The 21,258-nt window shown below is 48.1% G+C and overlaps 1 protein-coding gene and 2 long non-coding RNA genes across 4 annotated transcripts; 1 reads left to right on the forward strand and 2 right to left on the reverse strand.

The window, feature by feature from the left end:
• LOC118610659 lies at positions 1-648 on the reverse strand. The gene is made up of 2 exons (XR_004953875.1): positions 299-648; positions 1-198 (listed from the first exon to the last, which is right to left on the reverse strand). It is a non-coding gene; the product is annotated as an uncharacterized LOC118610659 (long non-coding RNA).
• Positions 649-978: 330 nt separating this feature from the next.
• On the forward strand, positions 979-17,562 carry IFRD1 (interferon related developmental regulator 1). Of its 2 annotated transcripts, XM_016120995.2 has the most exons (12): positions 979-1,279; positions 4,889-4,993; positions 5,144-5,228; positions 5,982-6,106; positions 7,713-7,870; positions 8,688-8,738; positions 8,822-8,991; positions 9,077-9,185; positions 13,071-13,205; positions 15,078-15,206; positions 15,600-15,695; positions 17,235-17,562. In XM_016120995.2, the coding sequence occupies exons 1-12, from the start codon at positions 1,198-1,200 to the stop codon at positions 17,322-17,324; spliced, it is 1,335 nt and encodes a 444-aa protein (XP_015976481.1). In that variant the 5' UTR covers positions 979-1,197; the 3' UTR covers positions 17,325-17,562. The 2 variants fall into 2 exon arrangements, with proteins under 2 accessions (XP_015976481.1, XP_015976482.1); XM_016120996.2 differs by lacking the exon at positions 15,600-15,695.
• Positions 17,358-21,196, reverse strand: LOC118610717. The gene is made up of 2 exons (XR_004953966.1): positions 19,058-21,196; positions 17,358-18,591 (listed from the first exon to the last, which is right to left on the reverse strand). It is a non-coding gene; the product is annotated as an uncharacterized LOC118610717 (long non-coding RNA).
• Positions 21,197-21,258: the final 62 nt, after the last annotated feature.

The raw sequence follows: 21,258 nt of genomic DNA on the forward strand, positions 1-21,258 counted from the left end.
ACGTGCTGGGTTGGGAGGCGCTGGGACTTCAGGTGGAAACGCGCTTGGGGCAGCCGGACAGTCAGGCTCCGAGAGGTGGGGAGGGGGCTGAGTCACACACGCTGAGGTGAGTCAGTGAGGTGGCTCTGTCCTAAGCCTGGTACAGAGATGTAGTAACAGGTTCTAGATCCATGACAACTTTAACAAGACTAGGAGCACCTTGGGGAGGGAAAAAGCACAGGGATTGTGGGTATTTATAGCTCGTGTCTATTTTACCAGCTGTTAAGTTCACGGCAGCCAACCCTTATCCCAGACTGACCTTCCGGCAGGCAGAACTGTCAAAGGGCACGTTTTTTGTATGGGCACCTGTGGCACCGAAGCGCCAGATCTTTCTAGTCTAGCACGGGAGAAATACACAAACGACAGGACGAAGCAGACGAAGCGTTTGGGGAGGTGGAGGGCACACGCTGGAGATCGCTAAACGAGTTCGGCCTCTGAAACCATGGAAGCGTCCCCAAGGAGGAGTACGGCTGTGGCCGGCAGGGGCCGCAGGGAGGTGGGGGACAGGCTAAGCGGGGGGACGGGCGCTGCCGGAGAAGGCGGCGCACAGCCGGCCGCACTGCTCCGGGCTGGAAGCGAGCTGCCGTGGCCGGGCGCGGGGCCCCACCGCTCCTGCCGCGTGACCGCCAGCGTCCCCGCGGAGCCGCGCGGCCCGGAAGCGGGGCGAGGTCACGAGAAGGGACGCGCGCGCAGCAAGGCGCTCGGGGCGCCGGCCCCCGCCCGTCCCAGAGCCCCGCGCGGCCGCGGGACGCGCCCCGGGCCGGAGGCCGGCGGCCTGCGATTGGCGGTGGGCCTCCGTCGGCCTCGCCAATGGGGTTCCGGAGGGGAGGGAGGCCAGCGCTGATTGGCCAATAGGAGTTCTAGTCCCGCCCACGAGCGGTGACGTCAGCAGCGGACCGGCTACTTAAGGCGCCGAGGCCGCAGCCGCCCCGCCTTCGCTCCCGCGCTAGAGAGAAACATGTGTCGTTTCCGATCACAGCTCTTCACGGGGATTTCTGCTGCCTCCGCCGCCCGCTCGCACCCGCGCCGCTCCTCGCCCCTGTCGTTAGCCACAGCCTCGCCGCTCAGCCGCCCGCCGCACCGACGCGCGAGTAGAAAGTGCAGCTCCATCGGCTGATCCGCGCTGAGCCCGAGGGCGGGCGGCGCCGGCGTCCCGCGATGCCGAGGAACAAGAAGCGGAGCGCTCCCCCCCGCGGCGGCGGCGGCTCGGGGGCAGCGGCCGCGACGGCGGCGACAGCGGGTAAGGGGCTGTCGCGGGCGCCGGCGGCTGCCGGGCCCCGGGCGCGGCGCCGTGGGAGTCGGCGTGCCCGCCCTGCGGCGCCGCGTCGGCCACCGGCGGCTCCCGGCGTGCTCCGCGGCCGCCCTCGCGCCAGCCGGGCCGGCGCGCGCCGGGCACCGGCACCGGCCGCGGGGGAAGCGGGGCGAGGGCGGCGCGGGGGCCGGGGCCGGCCCCGGCTCTCCCGGACGGAGGGCGCGGCCCAGCTCGGCGTGGCGTCCGCGCTGTCACCCGGCGCCTTTGACCCCCCTGGCTCCAAGAGGGAGCGCCAGACGTCTGCCGGCTCCGGACGCGTGTCACGCGGCCTGGGCTTTGCGCGGTGCGGCCGGGGCGACGCAGAGGCGCCCGGGTGGCATCCCATGCCGCTTCCTCCTTGGGCATCCCGCATGGCCGCCTGGCCGGGAGCAGGCCTCGGAGGCCGGGCGGGTGGCACTGTCCCGGCCTGGGCTTTGCTCTTGCCTCTGGCTGGCACCTGCAGAAACACCGAGCCCCCACCTCCACCGTGAGCAGACGAGGCGACCTCCCGCTCCCCGGGGGCAGGAACCACGCTCTCCTTTGTGCTGCCGTCTGTAGGCGCTCTGCTCTGAGCCCGGGAGAGGAGGGAGAGGAGGTGGTGTGGGGGGAGCTCAGGTTGCAATTGGCCAAAAGTTCAGGTTTTCTGCCTCCTCACTGCAAAGCTGAAGCTTTTCCAAGATGGGTGGGTGCTTAGCTGATTTAGTGACTATTAACTGCACTGTTAGTTAATAGAACTTCCAGCGCAAAGTCCTACGAAAAACCCACTAAACTCCAACTGAGAATTAAAGTAAACTGGATATCTCATTTAGTCATCGAGATTTCGACGTTAAGTATTGGGACATCCTCAGACGATATCGCATCGGAAATACTACTGGCCCTTAGGTGTTTGTCAACACAGTTGCCACTCTGATTCCCAGAATGATATGCCTGCCTTCATTAGAAAGTACAGGCCAGTTTTCTGGTTAAAGATCATTGGAAACTGGCATTTTGAAACCTTTCCTGTAGGATTTCTAGCAGCAGAAAAACTTGTGATCTTGTATTAAACATTTAGTAATTGACAATAGCAATGGATTGTTATGAATGCAAGTTTTTCACTCTTTTATATTGATTTTTTGATTAAATGCTCTCGATGTAATGAAATTCATTCTTGATCATCAAGATGTAAAATATACACATAGTTTGTTGCGGCATCTCCTTGGTCTGAGCTGAAAGTTCCCCTTTACCTTCCTGTGCTTCAGCTTTTTGTCTGAAGTATACATTTGTATTTTGTCTAAAAGTCCTTGTTATTTTTATTCTTTAAATTTATCTTTTGTTGCAACAATGAAGGAGTAGCAACCTAAAGCCTTTTTAAAAATTGTAATGATGTTGCTAATGGCTCCTTGAATCACAAATCTTTATTCCCTTCTGAAGCTTCCTGTTTAGCTTCCTTCCTTCCTGGGATTTACAGAATAACCTCAGGTGGTCTTTCAGATTTACCTCAAGGCTCCTTACCTTTCATCAGCCGCCTTGCTGCTGCCTATTTGATTATTTTCAGTAGAAGAGGTGTATGTAAACACTGTGTTTTAGCATACATAAGAAATGGGAAAGAAATTTTTTGGTTTATTAAACTATACATGTTTTGAGTATCTTTGGAAATTTACACTAGAACTTACTACTAACTTTGCTTGCCTCTGGAAAATATGGGGGGCAGAGATTTACTTTTTTAAAAGACTTAAATTTGGTTCCATGTGAAGGTACTACGTATTCAATAAATAAAAATAATAGTTGAGTTGAAGAGCTGTAAAATTGTCAGACACTTATACTTACAAGCCGCTTACCTTATTGGTATTTTAAAATGACATCTAGAGGAAACGGGATTCAACTGAGACCTTCACATGTACAGCTTCCGCTTAATGGATTTTCCATTTAAATTATTCTTTAAGTTGGTAGAAGGTTCCAGGACTATAATGAGTTGACCTCTTATACAAGTATCCATACTTGCTATAGCCCTTGAAGAAAGCACTTTTAGGGACGAACAAAGCCCTCTAAGAAAGGAGGACTTTGTGTGGAGAGTTCCACCCCATTTATGGTGCTTAGGGTCATAGGATAGGTGAGTGGGACTTAGATGTCAGGCATTCACACAGGGTTCTTTTTCTTGATTTTTTTTTTTAAAAAACTTTCATTCCCTGGAGAAGGGAGATGAGTAAAGCCTGCATAGGAATACTCTTTTTGAGAGTTTAGAAATAAGCTGAACATAAAAAGTGAAAATTATCAATTGATCAAATCACTGTTAGTAAAAGTTAATCAGATTACTCAACTATTGCCATGACTTCAAATCATGAATACACATGAAGATGGATCCAGAAATAGAGTATGATGTCACAGATCTTTGTTTATTTTGTTTACTCCTGTCCTAAGCACTCTGATTAAGAACTTTTGGATCTTGGCTTCATTGCTTATTCTTCATGTTTTACTGTTGATTGGCACAGTTTATTCCCTTTAGGATAGCAAGCAGATTTGAAGGTTGCTTGCCTTTGTTGATTTAAAAATTTACTAAATTCTCTTTGTTTTGATTTTTTAAAAAAAGTTAATTCTCCATTAAAAAAAAAACAACAGACTTCAGCTTCGAGGATTTTTAAAAAACTATCTTGCAGCAATAAATGTCATCAATTTTTTGAACATAGGAGCCTAGTGATATTTGGTGCAATTTTTGATTTTACTGATAAGGAACTTGGACTCAGAGGTAAGTCAGGTGACTGAAGGTCACTTTTGGGACAGAATTTACTACTTAATTTTAACTCGGTGTTCAATGTGATTCATGAATGTTATTATGAAATTCCTAGAAAAAGCAGTGACTAGAAATGACAATGACTGAGAATACGGATTTATTACTTAGATTAATGAAGTTGGAAGAAAGAGTCCAGTTTTAAAAAAGATTTTATTTTTTAGTAAACTGTGGATATATTAGAACCTTTTTTTAAAAGCTAATTCATCTAACAGTCTTTTATGTTATGTCAAATACCAAAACTTTGTTTTTAAAGCTTTTTTCCCCTCTCTCAATTCAAGTTATCTTTAAAATTATCATCCTGTAACTTCTTAAATCCCCTTCACAGGAAACACATAAACCCAAAGACTAACCTATTCACACTTAATGTTTACTAAGCCAGTCGCTTTCTTTGGAAAATACATTTGTGTTATTATGATGCTCTGTGACGTCATACTTTATTTCTGGATCTGTCGTCATTGCCTCATGATTTGAAGTCATGGTTTAGAGTAGTGTTTTCATCTGTAAAACCAATTTTTGTAAACCGGTACTACCTGTTAGATGCTTGATATATTTCTGAAGTATTCACTAATTTGGATGTGTTTTGCAAATTGTTGATGCTCTGAAGTATGTATTAGGTGAATTGACTTATTTTAGGAGTTTTTAAGTGTTCCTTTGTAACATAATCATGTTTTCTTGAGTAAGATTGGGTTTTTATTACTGAATTTAGCGTCAGTAAATTTGAAAATTCCCAAGCTAAATATTTGCATATGTGACAACAAAGTCATTTACCTCCACCTTCTTTTACTTAATAGGTGGACAGCAGCGAAATGTTCAACCATTTAGTGATGAGGATGCCTCGATTGAAACAATGAGCCACTGCAGTGGGTACAGCGACCCCTCCAGTTTTGCTGAAGATGGTATGCATTTAAATTAAATTTCAGTTTGCGATATTAGGTATAAGGATGTTTTCGGTGGAGAAATTCTTGTAGCTAGGTATACTAGTATTAGTGTTCCCATCTGCTTTTTCTCTGCTTAACTTATAGTGGATGCTTTATGTTATTCCTCAGGTCCGGAAATCCTCGACGAGGAAGGAACTCAAGAAGACTTGGAGTATAAGTTGAAGGGGTTCATTGACCTGACCCTGGATAAGAGGTAGGAAGCTCTGGAAACTTCATTCTGGACTATTCTACCAGCCACCTTATCTGAATAATGTAAACAGTTCTCAGATTCAACTGTGTGTTTCTAAAGCTTGCTTTGTTTACTTTGGATGTTATTAATGTTTCTTGTTCCTTTTGACTTTTAACGTGGATAGAAACATGCCATAGAATTTAGATTAATTGACTCAGATTAGTCATTGTTCTGGCATAATAGCACAGAACTGTATTTGATTATAACTGAGCTGGATTTTTTGATTAAAAGTTAATCTTCAACCAGAAAGGACAACTAGACTTTCTTTAAGCTCTATTCACTAATTTGGTTAACGACAAAAAATTTCGAAGCTAAATTGTTTTCTTCCCAGTAGCTCTAGAAGTGACTTAAAACAAATAGACTTAAAAAGCCCAAAGGATACAAACATGAACTCTAGACTTTTGTAGTGTTTAAAAAAATGTGAATCTGCTTTAAACGTGTAATGTGAGAGAACATCTCTTGTACATCAAAACTGTAAAATACTGTATAGTCATTTAAAATTGTGGTTATTAAACTAATAAAAATTCTGTAATATAAAGCAGCTTATAATCTGTTGTAAAATAAGTTGTAGATAAAAATTGTATTACTAAAAATGTTTAGAACTTGATTATATTTGAAAAATCTATAAAAACTTGAGAGGAGAAATAAGGTAACTATTTAAGTCATGTGTGGTACACTCCAGCTGAACTTCTTTCTCTTACATTGTGTTTTAAATAGTGCGAAGACAAGGCAGGCAGCTCTTGAAGGTATTAAAAATGCGCTGGCTTCAAAAATGCTTTATGAATTCATTCTGGAAAGAAGAATGACTTTAACTGATAGCATTGAACGCTGCCTGAAAAAAGGTAATATCCTTGTTTTTGAGTTAGAAGCACAGAACCAAAAAGGAGTTTTCTACTTTCTTTGCAATAACATGTTAATGGCACTGGAAGACAGGCTCAGTTGTATAGCTTTAGAATTGTCAAGGAGTACTCTGTGCTTGTTAAAACTCAAACCCAGGCTTGTTAGAAGCTTTGTTTTTGTTTATGTAATAAACAGCCTGAAACTAGGAAGGGTTGGGATGATCGTCATCCTCTATTATATCAGAAGGGCAATTTCCAGTCATGTATGTAAGAAAGGCTTGACAGCTGGTGTCAGGTGTCAACAGAAGTATTATTTAAAAAACCATCCTACTTCATTATTCTAAAATTAGCTCATATTTCCTTGTACTTATTTAAAACATCAATCATACCTGTGGATGATATTGTATTCAAGATGTTCCTCGGAATATTTAAATTCTAGAACTTTGTAATGGAGATTCTGGAATTCACGTTGTTAAAATTATAGAACTTTTAAGAGTAAAGAAAGGCCTTAAAGATTGCGTCTAGTGTTACCAGGCTTTTCAGTTTTAGGAATCACCAAAATTAGAAAGATTTGGGACTGCCACCGTAGTTATTTTTCCAAGTAAGAACATTATAAAAATACCTCGTATTGTCATCATCACTATAATAACAATATTTCTAGCGCCACAAATGTAGGAAGCCACACGATCCTTTAAGATGAATGAGATTAGTTTTGTGTCCTTAGTCTCATTTTGCCGCAGGTGAAGCTTTATCTCGAAGGGTGTTGGGAAAACTTTCATCTGGTCCACCTTCCTCTTTGTGTGACAAAGAAAGGCCTGGGCAACATGAGACCGGCCGAAGGTTATGTAACTGTCGTGGTGCGGTCAGTCGATAGCAGAGCCAGCCTGCTTTGATAGCACAGTGGCTGTGTTAAAGGTATTCATGTGGAAGCTGTCTCATAAGGTAGTGGCACTAGGCGACCTTTAAAACTCCCATTCCAATCTGCAGATTTTATAAAATTTTAATTTGTCAGATAACGACTTAAGTTCAAAATTTCCCCGAATCCCTCACTGTATACAGTTCTCGAAAGAGTTAATTTTTACCTACTTTTATATTGATGTGTTTTCTGCGGTGTTAAAGAATCCATGACTTTCAATGTCTTAGTTTTAAAAATTGTGGGGGAGGGGTGAGGAACTGGGATGGTTTTGTCTACCTCATGGGCTGTGCACATCTGAAAGGCCGGAGAGTGGTTCAGGCTCCTGGAGCACAGTTCCGTGGGTGCAGGAAGCATTGGGAATGTCAGGTGGGTTATTTTGCTGACTGTTAGTCTCTCTTCAGGTAGGCGTTAGTCTCAGTTTTACGAATGAGGAAATCTGTTTTGAGCACGCGAGCAATTAGTTGAAGATCAGTTGGCCTAATCAGTGGCGTGTCAAGGGTTTGAGCGAGGTCAGTTTGCAGAGTTTGAGTTCTTGGATCATTGGTTCGTGGCTCTGCCAAAGCCCCGAGCACAGGTATTATGGGTTTTGTAAACGGAAGCGCATATTCGGGAGTGGAACCAACTTGGGAAATCGCCGCCTTAATAAGTTAGTCAACCAAAAACGTGATGGTTGCCTTCTGACATCTCTCACAGGCAAAAGCGACGAGCAGCGTGCAGCCGCGGCGTTAGCGTCTGTTCTTTGTGTTCAGCTGGGCCCTGGAATCGAAAGCGAAGAGGTTTTAAAAACTCTCGGACCAGTCCTGAAGAAAATAATTTGCGATGGAGCCGCTAGCGTCCAGGCCAGGCAGACTGTGAGTATGAGGGCTCGAACCGACCGCTCTGCCCGGCCAGGCCACCCTGGGCGTGTGAATGGTGGCTGTGACGACTCCAGTGTCAGTGGTGCTGGAAACAGAATGAGGGAATTTTCGTGACAACATACGGGGAATAGTGACATCGCACAATGTCAAGTTGTTTTTATATGGTTAATTAGAGCCGTGTTCTGAAAACCGATGCTCCAGTTGATGGCGCAAGCAGATCATCTGCGAACGCTGGCCTCTGAGCACCGGGGCGAGCTGTGCCTGGTGGCCTCGCCACGCCTCCCTGTGCCGCTCGTGTTTCATCATATTCCAAAATAAGTAAAATCGGAATTCTTCTTTAGAGGTCTTTAAATTTTATGAGATTTCTGTTCCTGTTTGCTGTTTTTTGGAACTAATTTTCTTTTAAAAGTTCATGATAGAGTCTGTGAATATAAATGATTTTAAGAGGTTAAAAACTTGAAGCTAACCGTGTTTTAAAAGATTTTTAATGGAGAGAGTAGGTGTCTTTATCTCAGACGTCCAAACGTGCCTCTGTCTCTGAGCTGGAGAGGAGTTTGAAGCCGTCTGCCGGCTGCGGGCGGGCAGGCCGGCCCGAGAGAGGTGGAGCGGCCCGCCTGACGCCGCGCTGTGCGCCCGGCAGCCGGGCTCGGCTCTCCACCGAATAGTCTCTTTCTCTCTGTTTAATGCTGTGCTTGGGACCTAATGTCACGTAGTCAGAAAAATTCTCACATCGAATGGTAAAAGCAGGAAGATGTAGAATTAGTAGAAAATGACGAACATTAACGTCTGTTTACTGTTTTTGTCCTTTCAGTGTGCGACTTGCTTTGGCGTTTGCTCTTTTATTGCCACAGACGACATTACTGTGAGTAGAAAGCATTTCGATTTCAGTTGTCTTCGCGTTTCGAATTTGAGACGGTCATCTCATCTCGTATCCTCACGCATTAGGAGCTGTATTCGAGTCTGGAGTGTTTGGAGACCGTCTTCACCAAGTCCTGTCTCAAAGAGAAGGACACACGTGTCGCGGGCAGCGCGGGGCTGCAGGTCAGCGCGCTCCTCGCCTGGACGCTGCTGCTGACCGTGTGCCCCGTCAGCGAAGTGAAGAAAAGGCTGGAGCTGTGCGTACTTGTCATTTCACGTTTCATAGGCACATTGCTGATGTTAATGGTTCGTGTTTGCATAGTAATGACAACTGTTTCCTAGGCATTTCCACAAACTGCCAAGCCTCCTGTCTTCCGATGACGTGAACCTGAGAATAGCTGCTGGGGAATCTTTGGCGCTTCTGTTCGAATTGGCCAGAGGAGTGGAGAGCGTAAGTGTCCGCTGAGTTGGAGGAGGAGAGGGCCTTTGTCACAGGAACCATCGTTTACTCTGTCGTTGCCTCTGCGGGGAAGAACTGCTATGTTGGCGCTGGCCAGTTCGAGAACCTCGCGGTCGCCTGCCCGTTTCCCGGCGGCAGCCATATGAGCACCCATGGGAGCATGAGCCAGTGGCGGCTGCTGGAGCAGCATCTGAATGAAGTTCCCTGTACTAGATAGTTGCGATCTGTGCAACTGCTGTCTCGGGGTGCGCTCTGCCCCCCGTGGAGAGAATTGCGACTGGTTTGACCTGTGCGGGTCTGCTTGGGTTTTGCAGACATGGGAGGTAATTCAGGCGTGGATGCTGATGATAAATGTCAGGCAGACGGGTGCTAAGTGGGCGTGGGTTTGGATCAGATGAGTGGAGCCGCGTCTGCGCCACCGGCGGAAGCGGCCGCGGCCTGTCGTGGGGCCTGCGCGCTGCGCTCCCCACCCCCAGCCCACTCGTGGGCGTCGCTGCCGCCTTTGGTGCTCTGGGTTGGTGCGGGCGACCCACCGTCCTGGCGGCGTTCCGGGTTTGGCACCAAAAGCCCTGTGTCCTAGGAAGCCCCTCGTCTCAGTCTAGCTGGGACATTCAGTCACCCTGATTTGTGACCTCTGTTGTGAACTTAGGGTCACTTCCTAGATGCTTTTTAATTCAAGGAGAAAGATTGCATTTCCAGGATGAAACTTTCCCGCAGTTCAGTTATTTAACAGTGAATGATTTCAGACTTTAAAAAATGTACAGGCTCTTAAAATGTACATTTGTCTTTTTTGGCGTGTGCCCCCGCCCCCTTTTTTGAAGGACAGCAGGTAGGAATGAAAAGTGAGTTGTTAAAGCTGTCAGTAGCTGATGAGTCTCATCACGTGAGAAATTGCACTCAAGGTTAGCATTCGATTTGATTCTACTGAACTAGTTAATGGCTCTTTGACCAGATGTCGCAGTTTTTATCTTGTGTTCCTCCTGGTTAGAAATGATCATTTCTTTTTTCTTTGAAATGCATCTTAATAGTGAAACGGTAATGCAATTTAAAGTGATAACGTTGAATTTGTTTGAGTTTGTGTAGACCCACACGTCTTGATGTTCTCTGGCCCAAGAGATCACATGAGGTGGCCAGGAGACGCCGTCCACACGCGCCTCACTTGACCAAGGACTTGTCTAGGACAGCAGTGAACCGGATCGTAAAGCAGAACCTAGTGTTTTGTGTGTTTGCTTTTTTTGTTAAGGAAATAAGCTTTTTGAAAGGAGTGAGTGAGTGGGCAGGGTCGGAGTAGAGGGTGTGGGTGGTTTTAGGATGTTCAAAAAGTTAAACCAAGGTCGATGAATCCATAGGCGTTGACTTAACTTTGGGTCCTTGTAGCAGACGTGTAGCATTGAATCATTCAGAGCCTTTTGCTGACGTGATTGTTTTATGACTTCGTGTCAGCCGGGGACTCCAGCCCGCCAGACTCAGAGAAGGCCTTGTGGAGTGCTGGCTTTCAGGCCCCACAGAGGGAGCTGGCGAAGCAGTGATGGCTCTTGGTCAGAGCTGCCCTGGGGAGTCAGCGGGAGCTCTTGGGTGAGGCCCGTGTTTGCTAGGTGACCGCGCAGCTGGGGGTGCGCGTGCGGCCACGCGGCCTAGGTGGGCTCCCGTCTCCAGCCTCACTCGCCTCACTCGTCGGGTGGCACTGGGCCGCTTCTCTGTGCCTCGGCACCCTTGTGTTCGGCACAGGGAGACAGTAGGAGCTACCTCTTAGGGTTGCTGAGAACATGCGGTAGGTGCAGGGGAGTGGTAGCTGTCACTAATTGTCCATCGAGTTGACTGTCACCCTCTCTGGCAGTCTTGTAGGCCTTTTATGAGCTCTTGAGGGTAAACGAAAATTAGACCAATATTATATTGTGGGCAGAATTACAGATCTTGGGGCCATGCGATGTGTTAGCTCAGGAAAACGTAGCAAAGCAGAGCGACGTCGTGCCTTCTCAGCTCTCCCTGACGGGAGGTCCTGCAGAGAGACCGCGGGCACCTGTTGCGTGGTGATGATTCTGCTGCTTTCTTGGTGTTATCGATGGGTTAAGGTTTTCATCTGTTCCTGTGGATGGTAGCGTTTCTGTGTGGTTATCCAGGTCGCCAATACATTGGCTTTTGGATGCCGTTATTTTTGTTAGTTTACATTTTCTTTTTCAGCCCCAAATACTTTGTGGAGACATTTTCCAAATATTTAATGTTTATTTTTCTAAGTTAATACTCTATCGACCCCAGTGATTCAGACTGTCGACTAGATTTTTATCAGTTGCTGGGCTCCGTTACAGTGGGTTTCTCACTCAGCGCTGTGGATATATGGACTGGGTAATTATTAGTTGTTGGAAGGGGGCTCTGTTTTGGGCATTGCAGGATGTTTAGCAGCATCCTTGGTCTCGAGCCACTAGATTCCGGTAGCAGCTCCTGGGGTGACAACCGAAAGTGTCTCCAGTCATCATCAGTTGTCCCGCGGGAGGCATAATTGTCGAAAAACCACTGGTGGTGGTTCCCAGTTCTTAGAACAAATTAAGATACTGCGTAGTTTTCTGAATTTTTGGTTTATACTTGCATGAGTACGCTTAAATCTTCCATATGTCTTTTCTTAGAATACTATTAAAAAAGCCACATCTAGTGGAGTGAGCAGAAAACAGCCAGTGCCTGAATGTGCTCGTGTCTGCAAGTAAAACCATTTCCATCTTGTTAGGATACAGTCAGATTTAGTGAAATTTAAGTAGAGATTAACTTAACCGATGTGTTTTAATACCTCATCCGCTTTTGTAATTGCTTTTCTCAATGCAAATCCTCAGGGGTTGTCTCCTGCTAACTCAGACACTGGAGGCTGAATTGGAACATTTGAAGAAAATATGTTACAACAGTCGATATTACACAATTTCTAAAATACTGACAATGAAAAACATCCATGTACTTAAAAGTTAGAGTATCCATTGCGTTAGTTTCAAGCTCATTTTCCACTAGTATCATAAGCCTTTTCATTTTAGTTATTAAAAGAAATTATACTTATACATTCACATAGATACATAATTTGAAGCATTCCCAGAATAAGAGCTGCGTATTTTAATAGAATAAGTTAAGTAATTATTACCGCTAATTTAAAAAAAAAAAGATTAAACAGGCATTAATACCTAGAACTGGAAATTGCTCACCTTGGCTTCTAAAAGTGTCTGCTCTAGTTTTGGCCAACTAAGTAACTTTGAATCATCTTTTAGTTTTTAGTGTGGTTGTAATATGTAGTTAGGGAATAAAAATGCCCAAAATACAGAGACTGTGTAAAAGTGTAGCCAGTTAAACTATTACAAGAAAACCCACAGCAATTCAAGGTAATGGCAAATAGTAATAGGTTTTGTGGCTTCCCTCCAGAAGGGATTAAAACATTTTAATGTAATCATTTGAGCTGCCCGTGATGTAGATGCTTTATTGCTTATTTGAAATATGGCCAGTAAATTTGAAATTAGGTGCTTTAGAAAACATTACTGATAACTTGCACTTGTGGAGTCAGAATACTCGGAATTGTGGGGATCCGCGTTGGGCCTGGGGAGACAAAGGGTAGAAGCTGCATTGGTCCACGCGTGTCTGACTCCCTGAGCCTCCGAACCCCGGTAATGTGTCGCCCGTCGGAGCGCAGCACGTTTGCCGCAGGCGTCTGGCACGCTCGCAGGGGGATGTCCCTGGCCATCGCAGCGTCTCGCCTTGTCAGGGTTCCGGGTTGGGTTTTGGCGTGGTGCCAGGGCCAAGCCCCCTGAGATTCTCGTGGTGCCCTGTGCGGAGCTGCGGCTGCTCTGGGAGGGGCCAAGGCCCGGGGCCGCGCGGACACACTGAACCGAGTCGTTTTTCTCTCCGCAGGACTTCTTTTACGAAGACATGGAGTCTCTGACTCACACGCTCCGGGCTCTGGCCACAGACGGGAATAAGCACCGGGCCAAAGCGGAGAAGCGGAAGCAGCGCTCGGTGTTCCGCGACGTGCTGCGCGCGGTGGAGGTGCGGCGCGCCCGCTAGGCGGGCTGTGCGGGGTTTTAACAACAACAAGGACAGCTTTTTCTTTTACAAAGGAAAACTTATTTTCGACATGTAAACAAAATTCCTAGTGTTAGAATTGCATTTCACCTGGCGGTCGTCCATCATTTAAGCCACGGCGCTCAGAGTGCACGCACGTAGCGCAGTGTTTCGTGAACAGTAAGGCATCGCCTGCCCCTCGGCACCTTCAGACAAAGACGTTTGTGATCGCCCTGGGGAGGCCGGGTGCTGGAACCTGAGGTCCAGCATTTTAACGAGGCCGTCTGAAGTCACAGGTGGGCCTCGAGGCCCTTCTGTGAGCCCCTGGCCTGCTCCATCTCCCTGGCAGATACTCGGCGCAGAACGCCCGTTGGAACAAAGCCTGGGGTGCGGGCCGGCTTACCCCAGGACCGCAGTCTCTGCGGCTGCTTAGTGTGCGTGTGTCCACGCAAAAGTATGTCTCGGGTGTCAAGGGCAGTTCTTTTAATAAGTACAGGAGGCTGCAGGGCAAGGCCGGACCGCAGCCGGGGCGGGAGGCTGGATTCGTCAGTCGGGAGGCCACTGGTGACCTTGACGAGAGCGGCTTCGGCGGCCAGACCGAGGCGGATCGGGGAGCGGTGAGAGTGAGGTAGCGGAGGTGGTGCGTCTCGCTGTCCTCTTCACAGTGTGGCTGCAGCGGGGAGGTCGCGGTCACAGTCGTGGGAGGGTTTGTCGTTCCGCTTGGTTTAGATGCTGGAGACAGAGCGTGCAGAAGGGGCCGGCGGGGAGGGGCGCGTCTGGGGGCACAGGGACGGGCTGGGAGCCGGGGCACTTGACAGGTGCTCCCCCTCGTGCGGGGGGGAGGCGCTGGCTTCGGGGAGGAACCGGGCGGCTGGGCCGCGTGTGGGGAGCGCCTCCCCAGCGCCGGAGCGCTTTCTGACCTGAACCCCCAGCTGCCCTGGCAGACCGGGGGCTGCAGCGCCTCACAGACTCGCTGTCTGACCCCTGCGCTGCCCCGTGTGGGTCAGGCAGAGACGCCCCGGGTCACAGGCAGAACAGACCCCAAGAGGTTAAGTTACTTGCCGGAGTTAAAGCCGGCGAGTGGCACACCTGGGCAAGCCTTAGGGGATCTCCCCCCGCCCTGTGCAGAGTCTGCTGAGAAGGGGCGGGGTCGGTGGGGGTGGGGGTGGGGGCGGCGGGCGTAGGAGTGGCGGTGCCCTGAAGTCCCATCCCTCCTTTCTCTGTCCGCGGCAGTCGTCCCTTCTCCTCCTTCCGCCTTCGCGATTTATCAAAGAGTGGCGCTTCCCAAGGCCGGGGCCTGTCACTGTTTGGAAAACCCTATGCGGTGTCTGTCCCCTCCCCTGGTTACACTTTAGAAGTTGTGTTCTGGTGAACTGTTCGTCTGAAACCCTGAGCTCGGCCGTGCCCCTCCTGGTCGCGGTGGGCCTGCGCCGTCCCTGCTGGCCTGTCCTTCGGCCGCTCGTCTTCCCTTCTCCAAGCCCAGCCTCCCCTGGGCTCCACCCCTGGCTCACAGGGCGTCTCGGCTGTGCCTTGCCCTGCAGCCTCCTCTCCCTCTGTTCTCAGATGCAGCTGCAGTGTTAGACTTTTTCTTCAAGTTTCTCGAGTGCTTTTGAGATTTCAGAACAAACACTCAGTGTTTTGCCACTACAGTTATCTGAACCGAGTTGTGCCTCCAAGCCCATCATGGCTGCACACGCAGAGCAGGGCTTTCGGCCCGTGCACGTCTTGGGGCGGTGGTGTCGGTGTGACCCACACTGTTCACTCGTCTCACGTGTGTGTCTAGTTGGAAATTATTTATGTGGAATCTCTTTAGATCGTTTGATTTCCTCTGATAGCTTTGGTTCTTTTGTTGGCTAGGAACGGGATTTTCCAACAGAAACGGTTAAATTCGGTCCTGAACGCATGTATATTGATTGCTGGGTCAAAAAGCACACCTATGACACCTTTAAGGAGATTCTGGGATCCGGGATGCAGTACCACCTGCAGGTGAGCGCCGAGGTCTTCTCTGCTTTTAAACCGGAGAGCAGTTTCAAACGTAGCCAATTGGCATTTGATGTTAGTTGAATGCACAGTGCTTTAGCATGATACCTAACAGTAAATTTATTTCTGAAAGTGAAATTAAATACAAATAAAACTGTCCTTTTGTTTTGTATTGTTCAAGTCCGGTGGAGCATCATTCATATTTTGTGTGAAAACGAATAGTTGGCCTATGGCTGCCTCAGAATAAAATTTGTTCTCATGTGACAAAGAGAAAGAAAATCAGTGACCTAAGTTCACGTGTATAAGCTCCACAGAACTTTTATTAATCGATTTCACTTTATGTAGTAAAAAAGAGCTGATTTTGATGCTGAGCCTTATCACCTTTTTCTTTTACCAAAGTCAAATGAATTCCTTCGCAATGTGTTTGAACTTGGACCCCCGGTGATGCTTGATGCTGCAACGCTTAAAACGATGAAGATTTCTCGTTTTGAAAGGGTGGGTTTTATTTTTGTTTCCAACAGACCTAAACGCACCAGAGAGAGCGGAGCCGGCGCCCCGGCTCTGCCAGGTGACAGGTGCCCCGCCGTGTCCGCGGGGTCACAGAGCCTCGCGACACAGGCTTAGTCACGGCACCCAGGTGTAGGGCCCGTCATGGGGGGAGTGCAGACTTCTTACCCACAATCCTGTTTTAACGTGGGAGTGAGTTTTACTTTTTGTTTTCTTTTATACGTAAGAATAAATATTTACGCAGTGCCGCTTTGGTACCAGATAACTAAGTACCAGACTCATTTTACAAACGAGGCCGCTGAAGGGCTCAGAGAGAGTGTGACATCACTTAGGAATCAATATCATCTCACTTCACATTTAAAATGCCTTGATTATCTGTTTTACGTGGAGGTAAAATTCCCGTAACAGCAATCAGCCTGCTCGGCGGTGCGCAGGCGTCGAGCACGTTCCCGGTGCTGCGCACCCATCACCTCCTAGTTCTCAGAAGGAACTTGGAGTCACCAGGTGCTCATGGGGCCCCCCCTCCCGCCCCAGGGGCTGGCGCCCTCTGCCATGTCCCCCTCTGCCGGGCCCACTCTGGAGATCTCATGTGAACAGTCACGTGGCGCGCGGCCCTCCGCGTCTGGCATTAGCACCCCGCCCCTGTCGCGGGGTCCGCCCGCGTCACAGCGGGCGTCTGGGAGGGTCCGCTCGCAGTGGCCAGTGCCGCTGTGCGCACTCATGTCCAGGCTCTCGTCAGCACCCGCTTCGGTGCCTCCAGGCGCGCACCCCGCGGCGGGCTTGCTGGGCACGCGGCAGGTCTGAGCTGGTCTCCCGAGGGGGTGCCAGACCTCCGTGCGGCGGCTGCGCCCTCGCGGTCCCCAGCAGCGTGCGAGGGGCCCCAGTCCATGCCTGCACCCACGCCCGACAATCTCTTTTTGATTATGGGCATCCTGGTAGGTGTGAGTGCTTAGTTATATTTTTTAGAATCTTTAATTTTTATGACCACATCATCCATTGTTGGGTTTTTAATATTAATATTTGTACATACTTTTTTAAAAATTATTTCTTGGAACAAATCCTTACATTGGAGTATAGGGCTGGATTATGACTTTTTGATACATACTGCCAAATTACCTTCCAGAGTTAGTCTATCATTTTGAACTATTTTTAGCAATGGATAAAAACATGCAGACTATTGCATATTTTACCACATCGAGTTTTATACTTTTAAGATTTTGTTGGAATTAAAAAGGAACTTCATATTTTTTTGTTACAGCATGGTTGGACATTTTTTTACATTCATAATTTCACTTTTCCTTGATCAGATTCAGTGTTGGTACACTTCTAAAATTTTTTCATTGGCATTTTCTAATGTAGAGAGCCAGGAACTGTTGTGTGTTCCTTTTTCCCTTGTTCTTTTTGTATGTGTGTTGCGAACATTGAAAACACTGGGTCGAATTAGCTCACTTCTCTCCTCGGTGGTTTTTACGTATCTTTCTGCCTGGTCTTCGTGGCTCACACGCTTGTTCCTTTTCTTCGTTGCAGCATTTATATAATTCTGCAGCCTTCAAAGCTCGAACCAAAGCTCGAAGCAAATGTCGCGACAAGAGGGCAGATGTTGGAGAATTCTTCTAGATTCTCGGCATTTGAAGACACTTTCTTGTTTCCTTTTTTTTTTTTTTTTTTTTCTTTTGTAATTTCTAATGTATTTAAACTCTGGAGACAGTTTTTATCTTGGGTCAAAATAGATAGCTTTTATAGCAGGGGTTATATTACTTGTACAGTATTACAAATGGTGAGTTCTGATTATTGAATATTCTCTGTAAATGTAACCAGTAAACATGAATAAATTGTAATGTTTGGTCATTTTCTATTTATGAAGAGTAAAAATATGGTATTTCCTGATAAGAAAACTATTAGCCAAGGTTAAATGTTTTACACTGGTCGTCAGTTGCATTATTATAACGACACAGATATCACAAGGTATTCAAGATCTGAGACAAGTTCTGGATACAGTTTATGAAGCTGGTTCTTCTGGGAAAGCTGCTGTGTTTGCTTTTAAATGGAACCGAATAATTTTAATTTCGTCACTGTGATCAACACAGGGGAGTATACTGTAAGACCTTACAGCTACACTTAAGGGTGCTCAGTGGGTCTGGTGTCTGAGATGAATTAGCACAGCCAGAAAGTTCGCTAACCTTGACCTCTGGGGGCAGTTACACTAATTTTATCCGTTGTATAAGACCTCTGCTCTTTATTTTGAAATAAAGATCTTTTCACACTAAAAGTGCTCCTTTTCTAATAGAAGAAACATCATTTATGGGTTTGAGGTACAGGGTTCAGAATGACCAAGCTGGGTACGGAAGTGGGGAGACACCTTACTTTGTATGTTTGGAAATATGAAAATAGATGAAAAGACATAGCAGTATGTCATTGGGATTCTGGTTACTGACTTCTGAGACCGTTGCTGCTTGATGGTCCCGACGAGATGGGTTTCTGCTTTACAGGAAAGTTGAAAGCATCGTGACGATGCGTTAGCACTTCGTTATTAACGTTCATGCTAAAATCCCATTGCTCAGACGACACCTGCCGTTTGGAGTTCACATGCTTCGCTGGTATCTGCAGAAAGCAGGGGCAAGAGGCGCGGGAGGGTTGGCAGAGCGCGCGCTAGAGAAGTATCGAAAGCACCCCGCGTGCGTTTTCAAGCCAGCGTCTCCCCACACACAACAGCCGGACGGTCCCATGTGACTGGCCCCCCCTGCTGAAAGTGGTCGTCGGCCTGTGGAGTCGCCGTCGCTGCTGGGGGTGCGTTCCGTTCCCCCGGGCAGAGTGTCGCGGGGAACAGCCAGGGCGTCTCGAGCCGGGGTTTGCATGTCTCCTCCATTCCCAGGGGGTCAGAACCCTGGAAAAGAGATCGGCAAGCAGCGTTTTCCCAGGTCTTCGATTTCCATATGTGCGTGTTAAAATGAATGTTTATTAACATGGTATCCATAGTTGCTAGCTGCAGGCTGGGAAGCACTACCCCCTGCTCTGTCCTCCCAGCCCGCCCCCCACCCCTGGTGGGAATGCCCTAGCACCCGGGTTTTACATGTCTAGGTTATATGCGTTACAGCTATGTCTTAGTGGATCATTTCTAGACCTCTGACAATTTCCTGTCCACTAGGTAGGTAAAGACGTTCGCCTTTTTCTTCCAATTTTTTTCATTAAGTCGGCATTGCGTCACAGTGGCCACGGTTCTGTGTTCATTCCTGAACTGGAGAGGTCGCTGAGCCTAGAGTTCCTTCCCAGACAGCGTTCTGGGTTAACTTCGTTTTATATACATCACCACCAATTCTTCCCAAACAGTCCCAAGTGGGTCTAAAACTTACCGAATCCATTTTCCACGTGGTCAGGGCCCTCCAGGATACCAGTTCCCGCACAGACCGATTTCTCTCTCGTGGGCAGCGCATGGCTGTTCCCTGAGGCCACCGTCCCCCGACTGCCTTTCCTCCCATGGGTTGCATTCCACATGTCCTGGACCCCGTGTCCTCAACGTTCGGTTCCTTGGCGGGAACGAGGCTGAGGCTGCGTGGAGGGTCAGCTGTTTTGAGACGTCAAGGCCGTTGCCTTGGGATAGAAAATTCTAGATGGAAAATGTGGAATTCTGAATGCATTGCTCCTGGCTCCTAGTTAAAAGTGTTGATATCCGATGTGATTTTGTTTCTGATTTGTTTCCTTGTTTTCTTTTGCTCTTAGTCATTCTGAAATTACATAATGCTGTGCTTTGGTGGGCTGTGGCCAACCGGAACGTACTTTTCAGTTCGTGACCCTTGCCCCACCACACACACTTTTTCTGGAAACTCCATAAGATTCTAGAGCAGCTGGGCCGAGCCTCCAGCCTTATTCTTTCTCTTTTGGGGAGATTTCTGTGACGTGGTTTTTCACCCTTCCTAGTGGATTTTATTTTTGGCCAGCCTGAGGTGGCCTGCCTGTGCGTGGCTCCACACGTCATTGCCGCCTCCGGCCTGAGCCTGCCTGAATTCCGCGGGTCAGCTGCCTCCCCCATCGCCCTCCGAATCCGCTAAGGCCGCTGGCTACCAACCACCGTCTCCTCTCCGTGTTCAATACACTGGTCGAAATCTTGTTCGGTGTTGTTTACTCCCGTTTTCATTCTCTTAGTTTCGTCATTATTATTCCTCTTCGGCCTTTCTGCTGGGGTCCGAGCGTGAGCGGACGTGAATGTGTGTGAGCGTGCATGTTAAGGACCAGAGGGAGCTTGCTGGACGGGGTCGCTGGGGAGTCTGAGTATTAACGCTTGCGTGTTCTTGAAAGTAGTAAAACGGTGTATGGTAGACCAATTCTTTCCTTCAGTCTTGCTGGTTTAAAGGGATTTAAAATGGTCCCCGTGTAAATAATACGCTCTTAATTTTGAGGCTCAAGCATTAATTTTGGAGCAATCGGCATCTGTGATTCAAGTCTCTTGATGCCATTTACAGAATTTCCTGGGAGTTGAATCTAGATAAAGTGAGATATAATATTTGAAAGAAAAAGCAAAAAATACTTGAAAAAGTCCCCAGATTAAACAGCTCATGTGAGAATATCTATTTTCTTCTTGCGACCGGAAACACCTCTTCCTATGGCCTTTAAGGTACACAACAAGTGAAGGGAGATGTGCTATCTTGCTTTGCTCTTGGCTCCTAAGTGGTTCTGCAGAATTCCAACTGCTCAGAAGCCATACCCAATCTCAGCCCCTCGCTGGCGTGAAGCGTAGTCGGATTCGGCCTTTGGCACGAGGAGCTGCTTAGTCTCCACCGTCATCCCGGAGGAGGAGTTAATAGTTCATAGTTCACGGGGTCCTCAGGTTACAGGGGAGAGCAAACCAGTACATGCCGGCAGTGAGGCAGTCGCTTCTTTGAAGGAGAGATGATGGTTAAAGACATCAGGGAGCTGGAGATTATTTCTACAACTGCATGATTAATAACTAACAAAAACATTTTCTTTCCCAAGAAATTTCACGTAGCATTTTAATGTAAAAATAACGTGCTTTTGAGAAAACGCTTACTGGTTCTGTGGTCTTCATCGGATCAGACCTCCAATATAGCTGAAGCCTAATGACACTTAATTTCCCCCAAAGTAGAGTGAGGCCAAATTGAATATCCATGTAAAGAAAATTTTGTGGGGCAGACAACTGACATGCGATTATGTTTCAGAGACGACAAAGGTCCGTCTAGTCACGGCAGCTGGAGGGTTATAAAGGGCCGCGTATCAGCTTACCTCCCTACCCGACCCTGGTCTCCTGCTGGGTTCGTTTGTCCTGGTCGGGCTGGGACGGCTTGCGGGATCGCCGATCCCACTGTAGCTGCCGCTGAGCACAGCAGAGGGCAGAGTCTGCCTTGCAGGCACGCGAGGCCCCCGCAGAAGGGAAAGGCTGACGGCATTTCTGAGAAAGGAGGGTGCCCAGAGCTCGCAGGACAAAGCCTTGGGAAGGAAAGGGAGCGGAGGAGTCCCGGGTCCCAGCGCTCCCAGCCCGCGGCGGGTCCGTAGCCGCGCAGTCCCCCGCTCAGCGTCCTTCCTCGCAGCTCCCAGAAGC

The sequence above is a fragment of the Rousettus aegyptiacus genome, unplaced genomic scaffold (genome assembly GCF_014176215.1).
Source record: "Rousettus aegyptiacus isolate mRouAeg1 unplaced genomic scaffold, mRouAeg1.p scaffold_m13_p_13, whole genome shotgun sequence".
Classification (NCBI taxonomy): Eukaryota; Metazoa; Chordata; class Mammalia; order Chiroptera; family Pteropodidae; genus Rousettus; species Rousettus aegyptiacus.

Coding starts and splice junctions, on each gene's coding strand:
- IFRD1 (XM_016120995.2), top strand. CDS start 1,198: ATGCCGAGGAACAAGAAGCGGAGCGCTCCCCCCCGCGGCGGCGGCGGC. Junction 8,992..9,076: donor GTGAAGAAAAGGCTGGAGCT/GTGCGTACTTGT, acceptor ACTGTTTCCTAG/GCATTTCCACAAACTGCCAA. Junction 13,206..15,077: donor ACGTGCTGCGCGCGGTGGAG/GTGCGGCGCGCC, acceptor TTTGTTGGCTAG/GAACGGGATTTTCCAACAGA.